Consider the following 19419-nt stretch of genomic DNA (forward strand, 5'->3'; position numbering starts at 1 on the left):
GGAGCGCTCTCCCGACTTCGAACCCGGGGCCGCGCGCGCGCACCGCACCTCTCCACCCTACCTCCCCCGGGGCCGCGCGCGCGCGCGCACACACACACCTGGGCCGCTCTAAGGTGGAGTTCTAAAGCAGTCGACCTCCCTTCCCAGCGCCCAGGTGTTGAGATCCACGTGCAGAAGGTGCGAGAAATAGCTCACTCGGAGCGGGAGGCAATGGGGGAGAAGAGATGCTGGTTTCAGAGTTAGCCCCCTCTGGAAGCCGAGTTCGGAGTGGCTAAGAGCACCAGGGCCTCCCAGGGTCCCCGCCGACGGCGGCACTCGGCACACTAGGCTGAGGCGCGCGCCCAGTTCTTCGCGACCCCAGACCCGAGGAGGCGGGGCAAGCCGCGGGGAGGCGGCCCTCGCACGCAGCTCGGAGCCCCGCCTCCCAGCCCGGCGCGCGGCCTCGCGGCGCAGAGGACGAAAGACACGCCCCGCCCCCTTCCCGGCCGGCCAATGGGTTTCCGGGCCGCGCACCGTGTGTCCCCGCCTCCACCAGGGAAACTTGGAGCAGGAGAAAAGTTTGTACAGAGGCTGGAAGGGCGAGAGCGGAGCTCGAAACCCGGCAGCCAAGAGGAAGAAGATGAAAGATCCCAGGTCAGAGCCTCAGGCCGAGCGGACCTCAAACCGCCCCCGGGGCGTCGGAAGCAGCCTCAGTGGCAGCCGCCAGCCCCGATAGCCGCCCGTGCTGCCCAGGGCTGAGGAGGAGGGCGGCCCGAATCCGGGACTGAGGCTCCGTGCCACCTGCGCGCGCGGCCCCACACCTGCGCGCTGTCCGCCCGGGGACCGGACCTGCGGGCTCCTCAAAGTTTGGTCCCGTCTTTGAAGGTACGGAAGAAAAAAAGAAGAAGAAGAAAGAAAGAAAGAAAGAAAAATCCAAGATCAGGTTGCATTGACCCATCCCGCTACCCTTCTGGTTCTGCCAGGTGTTCGAAAGCTTGCCATTCTGACCCCAGTTCCGGAAAATTGGCAGCCGCAGAGACCCGGCTCTGAGAAGACAAAGGCTTGGCAAGCTCCACACTGAGCGGGCGAGACTGAGGGCAGGTTGGAGGCGTGTGGTGGACATCTGAGTCTTGACCCTGGGGTCCTCCGCGGCCGCCACCGCCGCGGCTCCCACAGGTAAGATAAGGGTTTGGGGGCACTGGGCCGAGAGCGGTGGGCGGGCGCTCCTCGAGCGGAGCCCAGGAGGAGCGAGTGCGCTTTCCAAATTGCCTTCCGTAACTTGTTTTGAGTGAGGATTTTATTGACTCAGAATCTGTCGGGAATAAGAGCGAACCACTCACTTATCCCTAGAGATAGGTCTTGTTCATTTTGGCAGTGGAGAGAGTTGGGCTGGGGGAGGAGGAAAGAATGGTAGTATCAACTGACAAATACCAATGGCAGGAGAGTGGTGCTTCTGGCAGGACGTATCCGGAGCCTGGCGATTTCGGTAGCTACAATCCACGATGCAGGATCCAGTTATTCCTCTTGTCTCATCAGCATATTGTTTCTTGGGCGCGGGTCTGACACCTTGCAAGTGGTCATTTCCGCTCACCGGGCCTTTGTCTTTCCTACCATCCCCAGACCCAGCCTCGAACTCCAAGGCTGCGTACCGAGGGCCACCACCATGTCCACTCCTGGGGTCAATGCGTCCGCCTCCTCTACCCCTGACCGTCCGAACAGCCCGGTGACCATCCCGGCGGTGATGTTCATCTTCGGGGTAGTGGGCAACCTGGTGGCCATCGTGGTGCTGTGCAAGTCGCGCAAGGAGCAGAAGGAGACGACCTTCTATACGTTGGTGTGCGGGCTGGCCGTCACCGACCTGCTGGGCACGTTGCTGGTGAGCCCGGTGACCATCGCCACGTACATGAAGGGCCAGTGGCCCGGAGGCGAAGCACTCTGCGAGTACAGCACCTTCATCCTGCTCTTCTTCAGCCTGTCCGGCCTCAGCATCATCTGTGCCATGAGTATCGAGCGCTACCTGGCCATCAACCACGCCTACTTCTACAGCCACTACGTGGACAAGCGGCTGGCCGGCCTCACGCTCGTCGCGGTCTATGCGTCCAACGTGCTCTTCTGCGCGCTGCCCAACATGGGCCTGGGCAGCTCGCGGCTGCAGTACCCGGACACCTGGTGCTTCATTGACTGGACCACCAACGTGACGGCGCACGCCGCCTTCTCCTACATGTACGCGGGCTTCAGCTCCTTCCTCATTCTCGCCACCGTGCTCTGCAACGTGCTGGTGTGCGGTGCGCTGCTCCGCATGCACCGCCAGTTCATGCGCCGCACCTCGCTGGGCACCGAGCAGCACCACGCGGCGGGCCCCGTCGCGGTGCCCTGGGCCCACTGCCGGAGCAACCCGACCGCCGCCTCCCCCGCCCTGCCGCGCCTCAGCGACTTTCGCCGCCGCCGGAGTTTCCGCGGAATAGCGGGCGCCGAGATCCAGATGGTCATCTTACTCATCGCCACCTCCCTGGTGGTGCTCATCTGCTCCATCCCGCTCGTGGTGAGTGGCCTCCCGGGAAGGGGGCCCTTCTGGGCCCTTTCCCCACATCCACCTCCCTTCTCCGTCTACCGCTTCCTCTATTCCCTCTTGTGCCTTGGCGGTGAACTTGTCCTCCAGGTCCAAGCTGGGCTTTCGACACTCGGCTTCTCACAGAGCAGGCCCAACCTCCCCAATGAGATGTAGCAGGTGCTTTTCTCCTAGGCCCCCGAGTTTCTTTCTCCGAAAGCCTGGTTTCCTTTCTCTCCCGGGACAGCCCCTACCCCTGCTGCCTGACATTGGCCTTGAGCCTTCCGAGAACACCTGCCACTGTCAGATGTGGAGGGGAAACCGCTGTAGTGTGACTTAAGTCCTCCACAGTGAACCGCAGAAGCCCGAAACCTCCGGGGTGGTGATCTCTTTGTTATACACCATTCCTTAGGGCAGTGGGTTTTTGGTGCTTTGATTTAGGCATGGGGTTTTTTTTCCTTTTGGTTTGTTTGTTTGTTTTGATAGATTATGTAGCAGTTTAGAGCTAGAGAGATTGGATGTGTTTTCTTCTAGTCTGACGCCCTCACATGACACAGGGCGTGACTTGCTTAAAATAATCTAGCAGAACTACACTGTCAGGCTAGATTCCCTGCTCTTTACCATGCTGTGTGCACTGCAGGTGGGGGTCACAGTTCCTACTAGGGCACGGCCCAGAGTCAGGTTCCTTCATTCTTTCTTGGGACCAGGAAAGCCAGGATTCTCAAGGGGCCTATGAAGGGCCGGCTGATGTACACGGGTTATTGAATTTGCATTCTCAACAACTGTGAGAGGTACTGTGCCACTCTTAAGAAAGGAAGCTTTAGAGATGGTGATCTAGTTACTGCCAAGCCAAAACCCTGCAGCTTGTGATGAACCTCAGACCCACCTGACTCCAAACCCTGTTCACATAATATTACATCATGTCTCACTCCTAGAACATTTCTAATTTTGGCCTTCGTACAGTGTGTGCATTTGAGTTTTGGCACACTTCACTTTTAGGACACCGCCTTCTTTAAAATTGCCTTTGGATTAGTTTTTAAAATGTTATAAGTAGAAAGGCTGAAAACGCACCTAGTTCTCTACTTTGCCTGTCATTAAACCAGAATGCACCAGAAACTGATGGGCTTATGCGCATAACACCTTCTCCAGAGCTTCTCTTGAAAGCAACAGGTTCTGAGTTTTTCCATCTCTCAAAACACTGTATTTCTAGAAATTCTAAACTACCAACTCAAAAAGAGAGGACTTTTCTTTCTTCTGCTGATTGGGAACAAGAGAAAATAAATGTAATGAGCTATTCTTCCTTTCTTTCTCTTATTAATATGGTCCAGGGATCTTTCATATAAAAATATTGCGTCTCTGATAAAAGTGAGTGTAAATGAAAGGAACTTAGATGAGAGCCAGCATACAGTAGCTTCTTGACAATTTGTATAAACAGAAATAAATATAATTGGCCAGAACGGCCTTTAAACCATTCCAGGATCCAATATAATTTACCGAGTTAAGTCACACTTGAGCCACATAAATATATTTTACTGTCTGTAATGGCAACTCAGAATACAGTGAGTTGCCTTTCTCTGGCTGCACCTTATGTTTTACAGAACAGTAAATGACAAAGTGAGAGGCTGTTATGTACAGAAGAACATCCACTTTAAGGAACTAGCATTACAGCTAGTTCAGCAACATGCACATACTTCTAAAATATGAAGGTAAGCATATGAAGCTGTTGATTGATTGCACAGTGACAGGTGAATTGTTTTCTTGGAGCATCTAGAGAGGCATAAAAAACTTCATTCATTTTATGGGCTGAAGTGGACCTGCCCCTGTGGTATAGGGCCATTTATCACAAAGCCTTTGAAGTTATTTGAGAAGCTAGAGGCAAGAAACTATAGGAGCTCTACTTGTAGTCTGCAAATTAGCCACATTGTAACTAACAAATACTATCCACTATTATATAAAGTCAGTAACGTACAGTAGATACTAAGTAATTTTACTCTGAAAATTGAAACTGGCTCAGCTAAGAAGTAATCATAGTAAAGTACTCATGTGCCTTTGTAAGTAATAAGGAATCATACAAATAATAGTAGCTTCAGTGTTTAGCCTTTAGTTCTGGCTACCAGACTCTTAATTTCAGAATCAATTTAGTTGTAAATTAATGATAAATCAAGGAGGTCATTATACTACCCACCCACCCACAGTTCGGCTGTTACTGAAAGAGTTAAAAGGGGAATTTACCCATAACTATAGTCTTCCTTGGCTTACTTTTACGAGTTTCTTGTATTTTAATGTTTCTCATATTCAGATTGTAATTTAAGTTTAAAGTTTCTGAACCCTGACATTTTAAAGCAGTCGGGCCTATCTGCAGTTCCAAGGAAACTAATGAAGCGCCTTTTTTACCTTTATCAAATCAAGTTGGTTGCTAATCCTATTTGAGGAAAATCAAACCCTTCAAAACACTTAAAATGCTTCGGAAAGGCTAATAGAGCAAATAGAGTTTCCTTGGAGTTTCAGAAAGCTTGACACATTGTATAAGGTTAACAAGCAGCCAAATTTTGTCTTTTGGACACCAGGGAAGAAAAACTACAGTGGCTCTTACAGGGCACTTGATACTGAGTTTCATAGAAAAAAGTTAATTTTAATTTGTTATCCAAAACACATGTCTCATAAATAGAGCTTGGAATGGAAATTTGAGAAAGCTTGGGAAATTAATCATGGATATAAGAAACTGTGCTAAACTTGAGAAATTTTCTAAAATGAACAGAGAAGGTTCATAAGTACATTTGACAAGGAACATTACATGACAAGATTTGGTGGGAAGGTGGTTCTTGTCATTTTGCCTATTCTTCCATTTAAAACCAGTCTCTGGTTTTTTTAAACACAGCTTTTAAAAAGCTGAAGAAATGAAAGAGTCTACACGTAAGATAAATGTAAAAGGGATTGAATTCTTCAGAAATATGCAAACAAGGTCCCAGTGTTAAATACTATAGCTAGATCAACTTCTGGTGCCCAATTTTACAATTACTAATGTCGAGATAACAATTAAAATCAAATCTTTTGCTTCAGGACTGAACAGTGAACGCTGTAGGATTTGAAAAGGCATTTTCTCCCTTGCATAGGCAAGCCGAGGTCATATTTACCGCTTACTTCCTTCTCTTACTTTCTTTCTTCTTACTCTGAAATAACAAGGATTCATCTCTGTTAGGGGTAGAATGGCCAGTTTGATTCATCTTCTGCCTTGGACAAGTAAAACATTGATCTTTAGAAAAATAGCTTCCTGTGAGTGTTTATTTGGTTGTTTACTATAAACCAGTTGTCTCTATAAAGCCTTCACCAGCATTCAATCAAGAGAGATTTATTAGAGCAAAGGAAAACTGGAAAAAGATAGACTTTTGTTTACCAGAGGCAAACTGGAAGTGGAGTCATCTGATGGGATTTCAGATGAGTACAAATCAGTTAAAGGCATAAGAGTAATGCCATAAATTCGAGTACTCTTACAGCAGAACCTGAAGGGTTGGATTATTTTTCAAATAAATTTGGCTAAGTTAAAAACGTAGCAGTTCCTGAAAGCGGTGTTTTAGTCATAAGCATGGAATTGCGGACCGAGTTAGTGCTAGAACCTTGAACACTGCAGAGTAGCATATGAAAGGGATTCCCACCTCCAGCATCTTCTCTGACTCGTGAAGAAAGCAGGGCTAGCCAATATTTTCACTCTGCTCCTCAGTCTTCTCAAAGGCACATGAGGAATTTCTATCCTTCTGCAACTTGCTGGGGGGCTGGGGGGGATCCCAGTCTTATGGACTTTTACACCATGCTTTGCTGACCTGCCAAGGCTCGGTTTTATGGAACATCTACTAACAAGATTTTTCCCCCCAGAGACGAAGTGATTCTTGTAATCTCCCATTAGAATATTGAAAGTTCAAGTAAAGAAAAAAAAACAAAACACAACTTCAGAAATATATTTTCAGTGTGGAGACAGACGTGTAGAGATTAAGTAATTTGCCTGCAGTAAATGGCTAGTTAGTGACCCAGAGGGAAGGAGAACAGAGCACTCTTACACCATCACATGGGCAAGACCTCTTTCCACTATCCTTTACTTAAAGTTTTTTTTTTTTTTGGTCATTAAAAAAAAAGTGGGAAGAATTTCTAGTAACAGCTGTGTCAATTTTGGATTCTTCACAGGACAGTTAGATAACTGAGCACACACAGATAATTCCATTTATGTTCTTGGAACAGAACACATAGCACACACAAATCCCACTCTAGGATCTTGTCATTTATTGGAAGGCATTTGTACTTTGACAGTCAGTGACTAAATCAGTCTCATCAAAATTTCAACATGCTTTTTCAATTAGACATTCCCTGCTAACAGGTTTTTCTTACATAGGAAGTACATGTTTTTGATACCAAATCCTTTACACCCCAAAGCTACTTCTAAGCTGTGGTTTTGAAATTATTCCTATATTCCACAGTAGCCAAACTTCCATGTATGGGTTACCAAGAAAGCAAGGACAGCAGACATATATGTTGTGCGCCAGGCATCATACAAAGCACTTTCATCATCTGCACGTTAATTAGAAGGAGCAGAGCCAGGATTTGAAAACAGGTTTGTTTGATTCAGAGCGTGTGCGTGTACCTCTACAACATACAGCCCCCCTGATAGCTCTCCTGTCCTCACACCTTGTTTTGAATTTATCATATTTTCTCCAAGTTATGTTCCAGTGCTCCTGAGTCCTAATCTCTAGTCATCTTCAAGCACTTTAGAATACGGTAATGTCTGCCGGTGTTAAAGATAAACCACACGCACAAATCTGCGGCTCCTAAAAAATAGATTCGCTTTTAAAATTGCAAGAAAGTATATATGTTGTTTGTATCCAGTGAAGTGTTTTAAGGTGTCTTTTTCCCCCAATGCAGAGGTTCTGTTTTATCACACTCTTCCAGCACTGAAAACTGCCTGAACATGCATACAAGGCCTGTTGCACAGGAATACCAGAAAAGTGCTTTCTCCTCCCCACATGACATTGAACTACTGCTGTGGATATTCCTATCCCTGCTTTGGGGAGAGCAAACCAAGTAGCCTTTTAAAGTGAGGCAGAGATTGCTAGACTTTTTAAAACATTATGGAGTGCATGGAGCTTTTGTTCATTTTTGTCTTTTTCTCCACCTCAAGTCAATCTCCAATGAGGACACGCTGCAAAGGAAAACTGGTTTGTCTTGATTTGTTTTTTTCAAACAATTTGACCAACTTTTGCAAATGTTTTTACCTGAACTTGAAATGTTGCTTTTCATATTCGTCTTTATTGCTACCTTATGGGCTCCCCTTTGCTAAAATGACATTAAGTGACCAGGCTCAGTGGCTTATATTAATTCTAAGCTTGTACACACACACACACACACACACACACACCCATGGAACTCTAAAATAGGGCTTCCTTCATTCCCTTGGACACGAGTCAAAATCAACTAGGGCCGTGGATGAAGTGAGACACAGATTGATGTGATGCTTTCCTTGCCTCTCGTCACCTTGGCTTACGAAAGCCCAATTATTAATTTTTTACAACTCTCTGGCTTTTCTAAAACGTCATAGAAATTTTAAAATAAAATGCTAACTCCTAGTACATTCCTGTAAATAGCTACAGATTTCATTCCTTTTATATCCATTTCAACCATTCAAAAATTTTCCTCGTTTCAGAAGTAATCCTGTTTCTTTTGAGGTAGGGGTGGGAGAGGCAACCAGCAACAAAAGATTTCAATGTTAAAAATCTAAGAAATGCAAAGTTCAGACTTAACCAAGGTTCTGTTCCGAAAGAGGGTCTCAGAGATGGCTGCAGACTGCTGCTTAGGGAGAACCTGTGGAGCAAAAACTCCCAGGTGGAGCAACACCGCCACCTAGAGGCTACAAGTCTCAAATTCTCACAGACCCTGCCTAGGTTTTTTTCCTAAAGGCTACACGCAGGTAAGGCCTGATACTAACAGATTTAAGTCCATTATTTCTTTTACCCTTAGGAACACAGTAGGTGATATGAGTAATATAGTAACCTCATGCTTTGTACCAGTGATTCCACTGTCAGGAAATAATTCTTAAACAGAAAGCCAGCCAGCCTGTAGAACAGAAAAAACAACATGGGATTCATCGGGAGACCTGGGGCCCAGACCGGAATCAGCCACCGACAGCGTGGCTTGATAAGTTCCTCAAAACCTTCAGGTCTTGGTAACACTTCATCTGAGAAAAGGCCTGTAGACCAAACACAGCTCAGTGCCTCAATAAAGATTATGGTAAGAAGAAACCAAAATGCTTTGCTTCACTAGTTTTTTTATAAAGATAGACAATCAATCCTGCTTTGTCTTGTTAGTATCACTTATCCAAGCAGTTTCTGAAAGTCTTTTAAGACATCATATACTTCTGTTGTTGTAGTTCACTTTTGATTTAGCTATCTTCCAGAGATCCATATTAATTTCATGCTAGTGAGAGCCATTTGACCATCTTACTTTATTCTGTGAGATTTACAGGATCATAATCCCTTATCCAAAACATTTAGGGCCAGAGGTGTTTTAAAATTCAGAATTTCTTGGCTTTTAGAAAACCACTTTAGTAATATACTGTATAATATATAATTGGGACAATATCTCTGAAGCAAAACACAGGAATACTTATACTCAGTAGAATAAATAAACTGCAAATAGCCTCACTATCTAGTTCAGTTCAGGTTTTACTGCCGAAAAAAGTTTAGGTCAGGTTTTGCAACCAAAAACAAAACAAAACAAACAAAAAACCAAATGAATAACAACAAAATAACCACAAATGAGAAACAATAACTTCTTAGAAAAGGACTATGGACCTGAGCTGATCAAGGTCTGAATTCCCACTAAGGAAGAAATAGAAGTACGGTTACACCTCACTGATCTAGCTTCATCTAGAAACAAGTTTCTCATGAGTTGAGTTTTGCAGATTTATTTCCTTCATTTTAAGCTTATCTAAACTGTTATAAATCTTTCTAAAATATCCCTTCTGTTTCATGGTGATTGATACACCATGAGTATTAATTATTATACTATATGGTAAAGTAGCAATGTCCTCAAGTCTTGTTAAAGTTAGAGATATTTGCCCCTAGTTAAATGGCTCCAGCTCTGCTTTTGTGAGTTCCTTCTCCTTTTTATGGTTTTTATGCATCCTCCTTGGCTGAGACTCCGCTCTTACTTCTCCCTAACTTAAAATAATTACTACAGGCAAGTGATAATTATTAAATAATTGCTAAAGACAGAGGTCAATTATCTTAAAACCACTTTTTATGTGAGGTGAGATCTTTCTATAAAAATCCTAGTGGAATTAGAAGTAAGATTTAGGCAATAATACTCTTAAGAGTAAATTTAAGGGGCACCTGGGTAGCTCAGTCGGTTGAGTGACTGCCTTCAGCTCAGGTCATGATCCCTGGGTCCCAGGATCGAGCCCCACATAGGGCTCCCTGCTCAGTGAAGAGTCTGCTTCTCCCTCTCCCTCTGCTGTTCTCCCTACTTGTACTCTCTCTCTCTCTCTCTCTCTCGTTCTGTCAAATAAATAAATAAAATCTAAAAAAAATTAATATAAGTAAATTTAAGAGTGTACATTTAGCAAGTGCTTTTTCCTCTAAGGAGTAAAATATAGTCATCCTTAAGTTTACATAAATTCATGCTCTCTTCATTAAATCATTTGAAGTTCCCAGAAGTTGGCATATTATTTCATTCTTCCATGACTTTACACATGGAATTACCTCTGTTTGAAATGCTATGTCCTTCCTTCTAAATTTAGCAAACTCCCCCTCATCCATCAAAAACTCCAGGCAAGCTCCCTCCTCCTGCAGGAGGAATCCTCTGATGTTCTCCCCTCCTGCCCTGGATTAGTCGTGCCCCCTTAGATTCTTCTCCCGTTTCATTTAATCACCTTGCAGTCACAGCTGGTTCTCCTTCCTGCCTTCTGCACTGTAGGTTACTCTGCCTTCAGGAAGTCTGTGGTATTTAATGCAACTTTTTGTGGCCAGACTTACCGCAACGCCTAACACACAATAAGTGCCTACTCTTAAATGATTAAACGCGTGAAAGAATATGAGTAACTAAGTGATTATAATAAGAGCAAAATTTGTGAACTGCCAAAAATAAGACTCCAAAATAGCAAACAGGTTGTTAGGGTCTCCTTGTGTTCCCTTCATTTATGCCTACCCGTCCCGTGGTGGGCTGGCAGACGTGCCTTTTGCCGTGAGTAGCTCAAACTGCGGTAGAACCAGCTGTCTTCCCTACTGCTCTGTGCAGAGGTGCTCTCAGCACTTGGCTGTTTACTGGCTCAAATGCTATATGACACAAAGGAGGGACGGGTTTTTTTTTTAAGATTTTGTTTATTTATTTATTTGAGAAAGAGAGAGCATAAGCAGGGAGGCAGAGGGAGAGGGAGTGACAGTTGAGCAAAACTAGAGTTTGCAAGCAGCAGGGAGAAGGAAGGTTGAGCAATTGAGCAGCACAGTCAGATCTGCTTTCTAGACAGAATCCTCTGGTGGCAGTTTGGAGGATGGATTGGAGAGGAGAGGAATTGGAGGTGGGAAAGCTACTTGGGTGGCTGATGCAATAATCCAGGTGAGAAATGCAGTGCGAGGGAAAAGACTGGAAGAGGTGTTTGAAGGAAGACTTGGTAGCACTAGGGGATTACTATAACTGGGAAACAGCCTCTAGAGAAAATGGAAACTATTCTCTGGTCATACTGGATGATAGGAGATTCAGATAGTGGTTTAAAAGTTTCCAGTGTATTCTTACTGGACTCTATAATAAAGGAATCTCTGGACTTTTCTGTGATGATTGGATGGTTAGTTGACTTACAAAATGAGTTTCATTTACATATATAAAAAGGCAACTGGAGGGACTCCTGGCACCCTGCTCAGCAGGGACTCTGCTTCTCCCTCTGCCCACCACTCTGCCTCCTTGTGCTCTCTCTCTCTCAGGCAAATAAATAAATAAAATCTTTAAGAAAAATTAATAAAATTAGAAAAATTAAAAGGCAACTGGCATAAGGGAAATTGATGGCTGTGGAGGAGGGGAAGATACTTCATTTGAATTGCAAAAACTTAAAAGCACTCATAAAAATGAAGTTAATAAAATGTTTCTCAAGGACACTTTATGCGTGTGTTGCCTATATATACATTGCATTTTTGTATACCATCTTTGAAGGAAGATACTCAAGATAGTTACAGAAATATTAAAGTTAGACTAACTCAAAACAAATGTGATTACACAATTACCGGTTTTTCTGAGGCTTATTGTGTAAGCTGCTCTTACTCGGCACTTATTAATAGAAAAGAGGGCAGCTAGCTAACGTTCCTAGGTTATACACTGATGCAACTATTTCCCCAGTTGCTTCATGACAAAATCTAAACGTGGGCATCTCATTTACGCAGGTACGGGTGTTCATCAACCAGTTATATCAGCCACGTTTGGTGCAAGAAATCAGCAAAAACCCAGACTTGCAGGCCATCCGGATTGCTGCTGTGAACCCCATCCTGGACCCCTGGATCTATATCCTTCTGCGGAAGACCGTGCTCAGCAAAGCAATAGAGAAGATCAAATGCCTCTTCTGCCGCATTGGCGGGTCCCGCAGGGACCGTTCGGGACAGCACTGCTCAGACAGCAGAAGGACATCGTCCGCCATGTCTGGCCACTCCCGCTCCTTCCTCTCCCGAGAGCTGAAGGAGATCAGCAGCACATCTCAGACCCTCCTATACATGCCGGACCTCAGTGAAAATGGTCTTGGCGGCCGGAATCTGCTTCCGGGTGTACCTGCCATGGGCCCGGTCCAGGCAGACACCACCTCCCTGAGGACTTTGCGAATATCAGAAACCTCGGACTCCTCCCAGGGGCAGGATTCAGAGAGTGTGTTACTGGTGGACGAGGTTAATGGGAGTAGCAGGTCTGGGCCTGCCCCCAAGGGGAACTCTCTGCAAGTCACATTTCCCAATGAAATGCTGAACTTATCAGAAAAATGTATATAGTAGCTAAGGAAAGAAATACAGCACTATTTCTGCTATTTCTGGAAGCATATAAAATCCTGTGCAATAGACACATAAATGAAGTGTTTCGCTGTGCGCAGAAGGGCTGTTTTGTCCTTCAACTCACATTAAAGAACATCTGGGCTCTTTAGCACTTTCCAAACAATCAAGTTCATTCATAGGGGACCCAGGGTCTGAAGCACAATGGTTTTCACTTCTTCACTATGACACAGGATTTCTGTCACCACTTGATGGCTGGGAAGATCTACCCTCAGTTTTTCTACTTGATAGGAGGATGGCATAAGTTTTGCTATTTTCATAACATCCAGAGCTTTATATCTGGCATACAGCAGAAGGCCAGGTACGGAAGGGCTCTATTCCAATAAACTATGAGGACTATCTTGTGATTTAAGTGTCTCACTAAAGCATGAAATGTGAATTTTATCGTTGTAAATATGACTTAAGGTATTTAAAGTATTTTCTTCTCTGTGAGAAGGTTTGTTGTTAATACAAGGTATAATAAAATTATAGTAACCCCCTTCTTCCCAGTATAACCAGCTGAAGTTGCAGATGTTAGATTTTTTTCATAAACAAGTTCAGGCCAAGGTGTGGAAAATACAGTGAGACTCATAGCTATAAAAATATATATATAAATTTTTAAAAGAAATAGTTTAATATTATAAAAGGAATAAAGCAAAATACTATTTTAAGACATGAACATTATAGTCCAAAATATTAAAGTTCTTTCAAAGCTATGTGTAATACATAGTGAAAAATTTTTAGTGATGCTACATGTATTTATCCAGAAAACTGTGATTTCGGGAGAAGCTAACCTGCTGGTTAAAATATTTTTTCTACTTTTGTCCCCACTGATGCTTTTAAAAATATAACAAATTTGTAAAAGTCTGAATAAATAACCCATAATTGAAGTGTATAATATAAAAGGAGTCTAAGCAACTTGTTTTTGTTTTCCCTCTTAAAGTGTTCATAGTTTTACTTTCCTAAGGAATGATCTAGAGTATCCTTTAAAATTTAAGAGGAAGGCAGGTTGCACCATGAAGGCCTTTGAGATGTGGAAGTATCACAGATGCCGTAAGAGTTTAACAACATAAGGAGCGCAGAACTTGGACACATGAGGGTAGCCTTCTTGCGGTTTTGTGTAACACCCAGTGATGCTGTACACATTTGAAGGACCTTTCTCAAGGAAATACTAAGCATGTTTTGTTGCTTAAAATGTTTTTGTGAATTGCTTGGTTGTAATTAAATTCTGAGCCTGGTAGTGATACGGTTTTAAGAAGCAGTTGTACCAACTGAAATTATTTTGGAGATTATAATAAATAAATACACTCAGTCTGAGTTCCATATCATCAGTTTTGGAAAACTTGTGTGATTTTTGGGTTTCAGGTCATCGTCTACATCCTTTTAAATTGGAATCTTTAAATTGTTTTATTTTGAAGTGATGTCAAATTTAGAAAAAAAGTTACAACAGGACAAAGCCTTGGATCCACTTAATGGCGAATGATACTGAGAAACCAAGATCTGGGTGTAAGGTGGACTCAAAGTCACATTTGTATGGGGGGAGGAGAGTACAGGGGAGACAATATTATGCCTAACTTGCTGCATGTGGAGAACCCAAATATTTATTACAAAAAATTAGCATAAGCTTGTGGCCCCTCCTACTTGTAAATTCTCTGATTCAGTGCTTCTCCAACTTGATCATGCACCAGAGTCATCCGGAGAGCTTGTGAGAACACAGTTTCTGCTTCTGTAGGTCTGGGGTGTATACACTTCTGAAAAGCTCCTAGGTGACTCTGATGGTAGCCGTCTGAGTACACACTCGGAGTAGTCCCCAGGAGTGAGGTGGTGATTTGCCATTTGCAAGTTTTTAAAGGTATTTTTGGATGCCGTCAGAAAAACAGGACTGGCATCTTCACAAGCCTGAAGGCACGGTGATTCTCAGCTGAGGTCGAGGTAGCTTAGAAAAGGAGCTTCTGGCCCAAGCCTGAGATGTTCCATTTCCCCATGCTAACCAAAGCCTAAGAAACAATGTTTTCAGAGAATATTTTACCTGTGAAAGAGGCTTTCATTCTTCTCCCATGTATGTGGACAATGAGGCAATCCCTAGATTTGTATATAAATGAAATCTATATATTATAATATACTACACATACTATATATCACTGTGTTTATGGAGGAAAAACTAAGCCTCATTCACAAGTTAGCATTACTAATACTCAAAGCATAATCTCACTCATACTTCACTTCAGAGGTTCACCATCCAGAATATGGACTCTGGCTTATTCTGTTTTTAATTAAAATAAAATTCACGTATTATAAAATTTGCCCCATATTTTAGTACATTCACAGAATGCAACCATCACTGCTGATTCCTGGACATACTTATCATCCCAAAAAGAAGCCACATGCCCATCAGCAGTCACTCCCCATTCTCCTCTCTCCCTAGCACACGACAACCACTCTATCTCTACGGATTCTCCTGTTCTGGACATAAATGGCATCATACAAGATGTGGCCTTCAATATCAGGCTTTTTTCACTTAGCATAATATTTTCAAGTTTCATCCATGTTGTAGCATGAATCAGTTCTACATTTCCCTCTTATGGCTGAATAATACTGCTGTATTTCCTTTTTTTAAAAAAATATTTCTGTATTTCTGATAGTAGCATTTGTATACAAGTTTTTATGTGAACATATGTTTTCAATTCTCTATATACCTGGGAATAAAATTGCTGGGTCATATGTTAACTATTTGTTTAATTTTTTGAGGAACTGCCAAACTGTTTTCCCAAGTGCTTGCACCATTTTATATTCCCACCAGCAATGTACAAGGGTTTCGATTTCTCCATATCTTCATCAATTTTTTTTTTTCCTCATCAATATTTCTTACTGTCTTTTTTGGTTCTAGCCGTCCTAATGGATATGAAGTGGTACCTCACTGTGATTTTGATTTGCATTTCCCTAGTGACTAATGATGTTGAGAACCTTTGCAAATGCTTACTGGCCATTTGTGTATCTTCTCTAGAGAAATGTCTTTTCAAATCCTTTGTGCATTTTTAAATTGAGTTCTATGTCCATATTAGTTTGCTAAGGCTACCATAACAAAATACCACAGACTGTGGGGCTTCAAGCAGAAATTTATTTTCTTACAGTTCTAGAAGCTGGAGGTCCAAGATCAAGGTGCTGGCAGGCCTGGCTTATCCTAGAGCCTCTCTCCTTGCCTTGAGATGGCCATTTTCCTGCTGTGCTGTCACATGGCCTTCTCTTTGTACACCTGCTTCCCTGATGTCTCTTTTGTTATAAGGACACTACTCATACTGGATTAGGGCCCACCCTTATGACCTTGTTTGACCTGAATTACCTCCTTGAAGGCCCTACCTCCAAATACAGTTACATGAGGTCAGGGAGAGGGCTTCACCATCTGAATTTTAAGGAGATACAATTCAGTCCATGACAATGCCTTTTGATTGTTGAGTCTGGCTTATTAAAAGAACAGCCAAGGAAGAAAAACTTCAGCATTGTTCGTCATCCATTCCACATCTATTTATAAAATTTACCAGCTATGTGATGTGAAGATAGTTTCTTGTGGGAAACTTGTTCCTGAACATTTACAGCTTCAAACTTTCTATGCAAGAAAATTCTGATTGTCTAACTGGCTGGTATTAAACTCTACCTGGTCCCAGTAGGATATAGTGGAGAGAAAGATAATCGTAACTCCATCTTATAATCTTTAAGACAATCTAACCAACATGTCAAGTGTGTTAGGAAAGATGGTTAGATTGGCACAGCTATTAAAGTGGTACTTTGATGAGAAGACCATGGAACACAAAAGTCCTTTCCCAAAGTGCAGCCACCCTCTCCATGGTTTCTTATTGGGGTCACAAACACAAAGGCCCATGGGAAAACCAAGGCATAGTGGTATTTACTGTTAGCTATGCCTTTGGCCTTAAATCTTAATGCAGAAATAGCCGCATGACACGGGACGGTCATTTTTCCTAAACTACAGGCAATCCCTACCTTCCCAAGGTTTGCATTACACCACTTCACTCTTGCAAAAGACCTACATTAGTATGTTTTCACTAACCCAAAGAAATCCAAAGATTTTTGCTTTTGCCAAAAAAGGTGAAAAGCAAAAATAGCATTCAGCGTTGGTTTTGCATCGAGCCATTCCAGAGGCAGCACAACCCTGAGCAGCGACAGTGGCCCCCCAACTTCCTGCCCCAGAACCGACACTCAGCCTCTCAGGACCAAGCCGCCAGGGCTTGAACTGTGTCTGTGAGCATCTGTGCTTTATCTGAAGTTCTTTTGTGTGTTCGTTGGCAAAATGTGTCCTACAATATCAAAAAAGTCTAAGAGAGGTTATTTTGGGGGTTTGAGAAAACTCAAAATTTTTTCCATATACGTTAATGGTCATTGCTTCTTCACTTTATACTGTTTCAACTTATGAAAGGTTCAGTAGCCATGCTCTCCTTCCAGATAGCAGTGAACCTGTCCTTGTGATTGCTTCAGAACAAAACACACCGTGAAGTGTGCTCTCTTCCACTGCTCTCCCCACCACGTGCCTTTCCCAGCACCTCCAAACCTGAATCTGAGATACTGCAGGTATGATCGCAAGGTGGCTTTCCAGATACACAAGGAATGGAACCAGAGAGAAAGAGAATCAGCAAAAGAGCACATTTGACCCTGTTGTTTAGCATGGGTCCTGGGGCATACCTGGGGCTTTAGCTGCAGGCTGGAAACACTTTGGAAAAAAAGAAAGATAGTTGCGCCTCTTATCCTCATATCAGTATCAATGTCTCTACCATTCATTCATTACCCTATCTTTACCTTTCTAGGTCATCTACCCCATTCCACAGCATGGGAGAGAAAGAGGAGTATGCCAAACATTCCTATGTCCAGAAAACATTTAACCATGGCAAGTCCACACACTAAAATCTGAACAATTTGGTCAATATTTCTTTTTGAGAAGGGGTGAAACAAGATTCAATGCAAGGGAGAAGCAAAGAGAATTCCCAGAAGCATGATGAGAAAGCTCAAGGCAACAGCTCGGTAGCAGGCCAGGGGACATGCATCTAGAGGAGTTCTAGGATCTCTCTAAGGTTTAAAAAAAAATTGACAGATTATTTAATGTTTGGCAATATTGAGAGTAGTATTACATCTCTATTAGAAAATGAAGGGAAAAATTAGTCATACATATATGGAAAACTACACAACAACAAAAGTAATTATCGACTCCATGAGCAACAAAGTACAAAAAAGGTAAACTAATAATACCTGAGGTGAGATTTACTATGTGTGATAATTACATAGCCCTATTAAATAATGAATATAGATTGAAGCCAAAATGATAATCAATTTTACTGGGAATGGAGGCAGAAGTGGTAAATAAATATACTGGGGGGAATGTAAGAGGGCTAAATCATATCCATCTATAATAAGAAATCAAGTTCATAGGGTACCTTGGTGGCTGTTGGTTAAGCGTCTACCTTCAGCTCAGGTCATGAGCTCAGGGTCCTGGGATCAAGCCCCATGTCGGGCTCCTCAATCATCCACGAATCTGCATCTCCCTCTCCCTCTGCCCCTTGACCTTGCCACCCACCCCCCCGCCCCCGCTCACGTGTTCTCTCTCTCAAATAAATAATGTCTTTCTTAAAAATAAAAAAAAATGAAGAGACATATCAACAGATGCAATGAATGGACTTTCGGTGGATCCTAATTTAATCAAACCATACTATCACTCAATGTGATGTAATTGACAAGACCTACAATGTGGCTATTTTAAAACTGAACTTATAATTTATTTATTTATTTTTTTTAAAGATTTTATTTATTTGACAGAGAGAAACACAGCTCAAGAGGGAACACAAGCAGGGGGAGTGGGAGAGGGAGAAGCAGGCTTCCCGCTGAGCAGGGAGCCCGATGCGGGGCTCGATCCCAGGACCCTGGGATCATGACCTGAGCCGAAGGCAGACGCTTAACGACTGAGCCACCCAGGCGCCCCTGAACTTATAATTTAAAACCCTCCCCAGAAGAAAACACTAGGCCTAGGTGACTTCACTTGCTAGTTCTATTAAGCACTATTGAAAGAAATACTGAATCTATAGAAACTCTTCGAGAAAAGAGTTGGTGGAAATACTCAACTTTTTTACAAATGAGCTCAGCATTATCCTGATTGGACAACTACAAGAGAACTACAGACTGATATTCTTCATAAACATAGACATAAAAATCCTTAATAAAAATGTTACGAAATTGAATCAAAAAAGATCTAAAAAGGATAATCCAGCATGACTAAATAGGGTTTATCCCAGAAACGCAGTTGATTTGCCATTTGAAAAATAAACATAATTCATTATAAAAGAAAAATTATAAGATCTTCTCTGAGAGATGCAGAAAATACATTTAACAAAATTTAATTGCCCAGGGACTTCCTCAATTTAATAAAGGACATGTATTAAAAAAACTACAGGTGCCATCATACTTAATGGTGAAAGACCAAAAGATTACAAACGAGGCAAGAATGTCCATTCTCACTGCTTCTATTCAACATTGTCCTGGAGGTTGTAGCCCGTGCAGTAAGGCAAGAGATGGAAATAAAAGGCATACGGTAAGAAAAGGAAGAACAAAAACTGTCTTTATTCACAAAGACTTGTTATTATAGATAGAATATTGTAAGGAATCTACAAAAAGCTAATTCAACTAATAAATGAAGCACCAAGGTGGTAGGCTACAAGGTCAATACACAAAAAAATGGATTGTATTTTTATGTAATAGTATCAGATTGGAAAATAAAATTTTAAAAACATTCCCTGTAATAGCATCAAAAAATATGAAAAAAAAATTTAGGGATAAACGACAAACATATGGGCAAGACCT

General features: G+C 42.7%; 1 protein-coding gene across 2 annotated transcripts; it reads left to right on the plus strand.

Annotated features, from left to right (window-relative positions):
• The first annotated feature begins 584 nt into the window (after positions 1-584).
• Positions 585-13900, plus strand: PTGER4 (prostaglandin E receptor 4). Of its 2 annotated transcripts, XM_032415310.1 has the most exons (4): positions 585-864; positions 963-1155; positions 1600-2521; positions 11938-13900. In XM_032415310.1, the coding sequence occupies exons 3-4, from the start codon at positions 1643-1645 to the stop codon at positions 12526-12528; spliced, it is 1470 nt and encodes a 489-aa protein (XP_032271201.1). In that variant the 5' UTR covers positions 585-864; positions 963-1155; positions 1600-1642; the 3' UTR covers positions 12529-13900. The 2 variants fall into 2 exon arrangements, with proteins under 2 accessions (XP_032271201.1, XP_032271200.1); XM_032415309.1 differs by having other exon boundaries at positions 585-1155.
• Positions 13901-19419: the final 5519 nt, after the last annotated feature.

Source organism: Phoca vitulina, unplaced genomic scaffold, assembly GCF_004348235.1.
Source record: "Phoca vitulina isolate PV1807 unplaced genomic scaffold, GSC_HSeal_1.0 scaffold17, whole genome shotgun sequence".
NCBI classification, from domain to species: domain Eukaryota; kingdom Metazoa; phylum Chordata; class Mammalia; order Carnivora; family Phocidae; genus Phoca; species Phoca vitulina.

Excerpts from the sequence above, each read along its gene's own strand:
- PTGER4 (XM_032415309.1), top strand. The coding sequence starts at position 1,643 with ATGTCCACTCCTGGGGTCAATGCGTCCGCCTCCTCTACCCCTGACCGT. Across the intron at positions 2,522-11,937 it reads TCTGCTCCATCCCGCTCGTG|GTACGGGTGTTCATCAACCA; the intron begins GTGAGTGGCCTC and ends TCATTTACGCAG.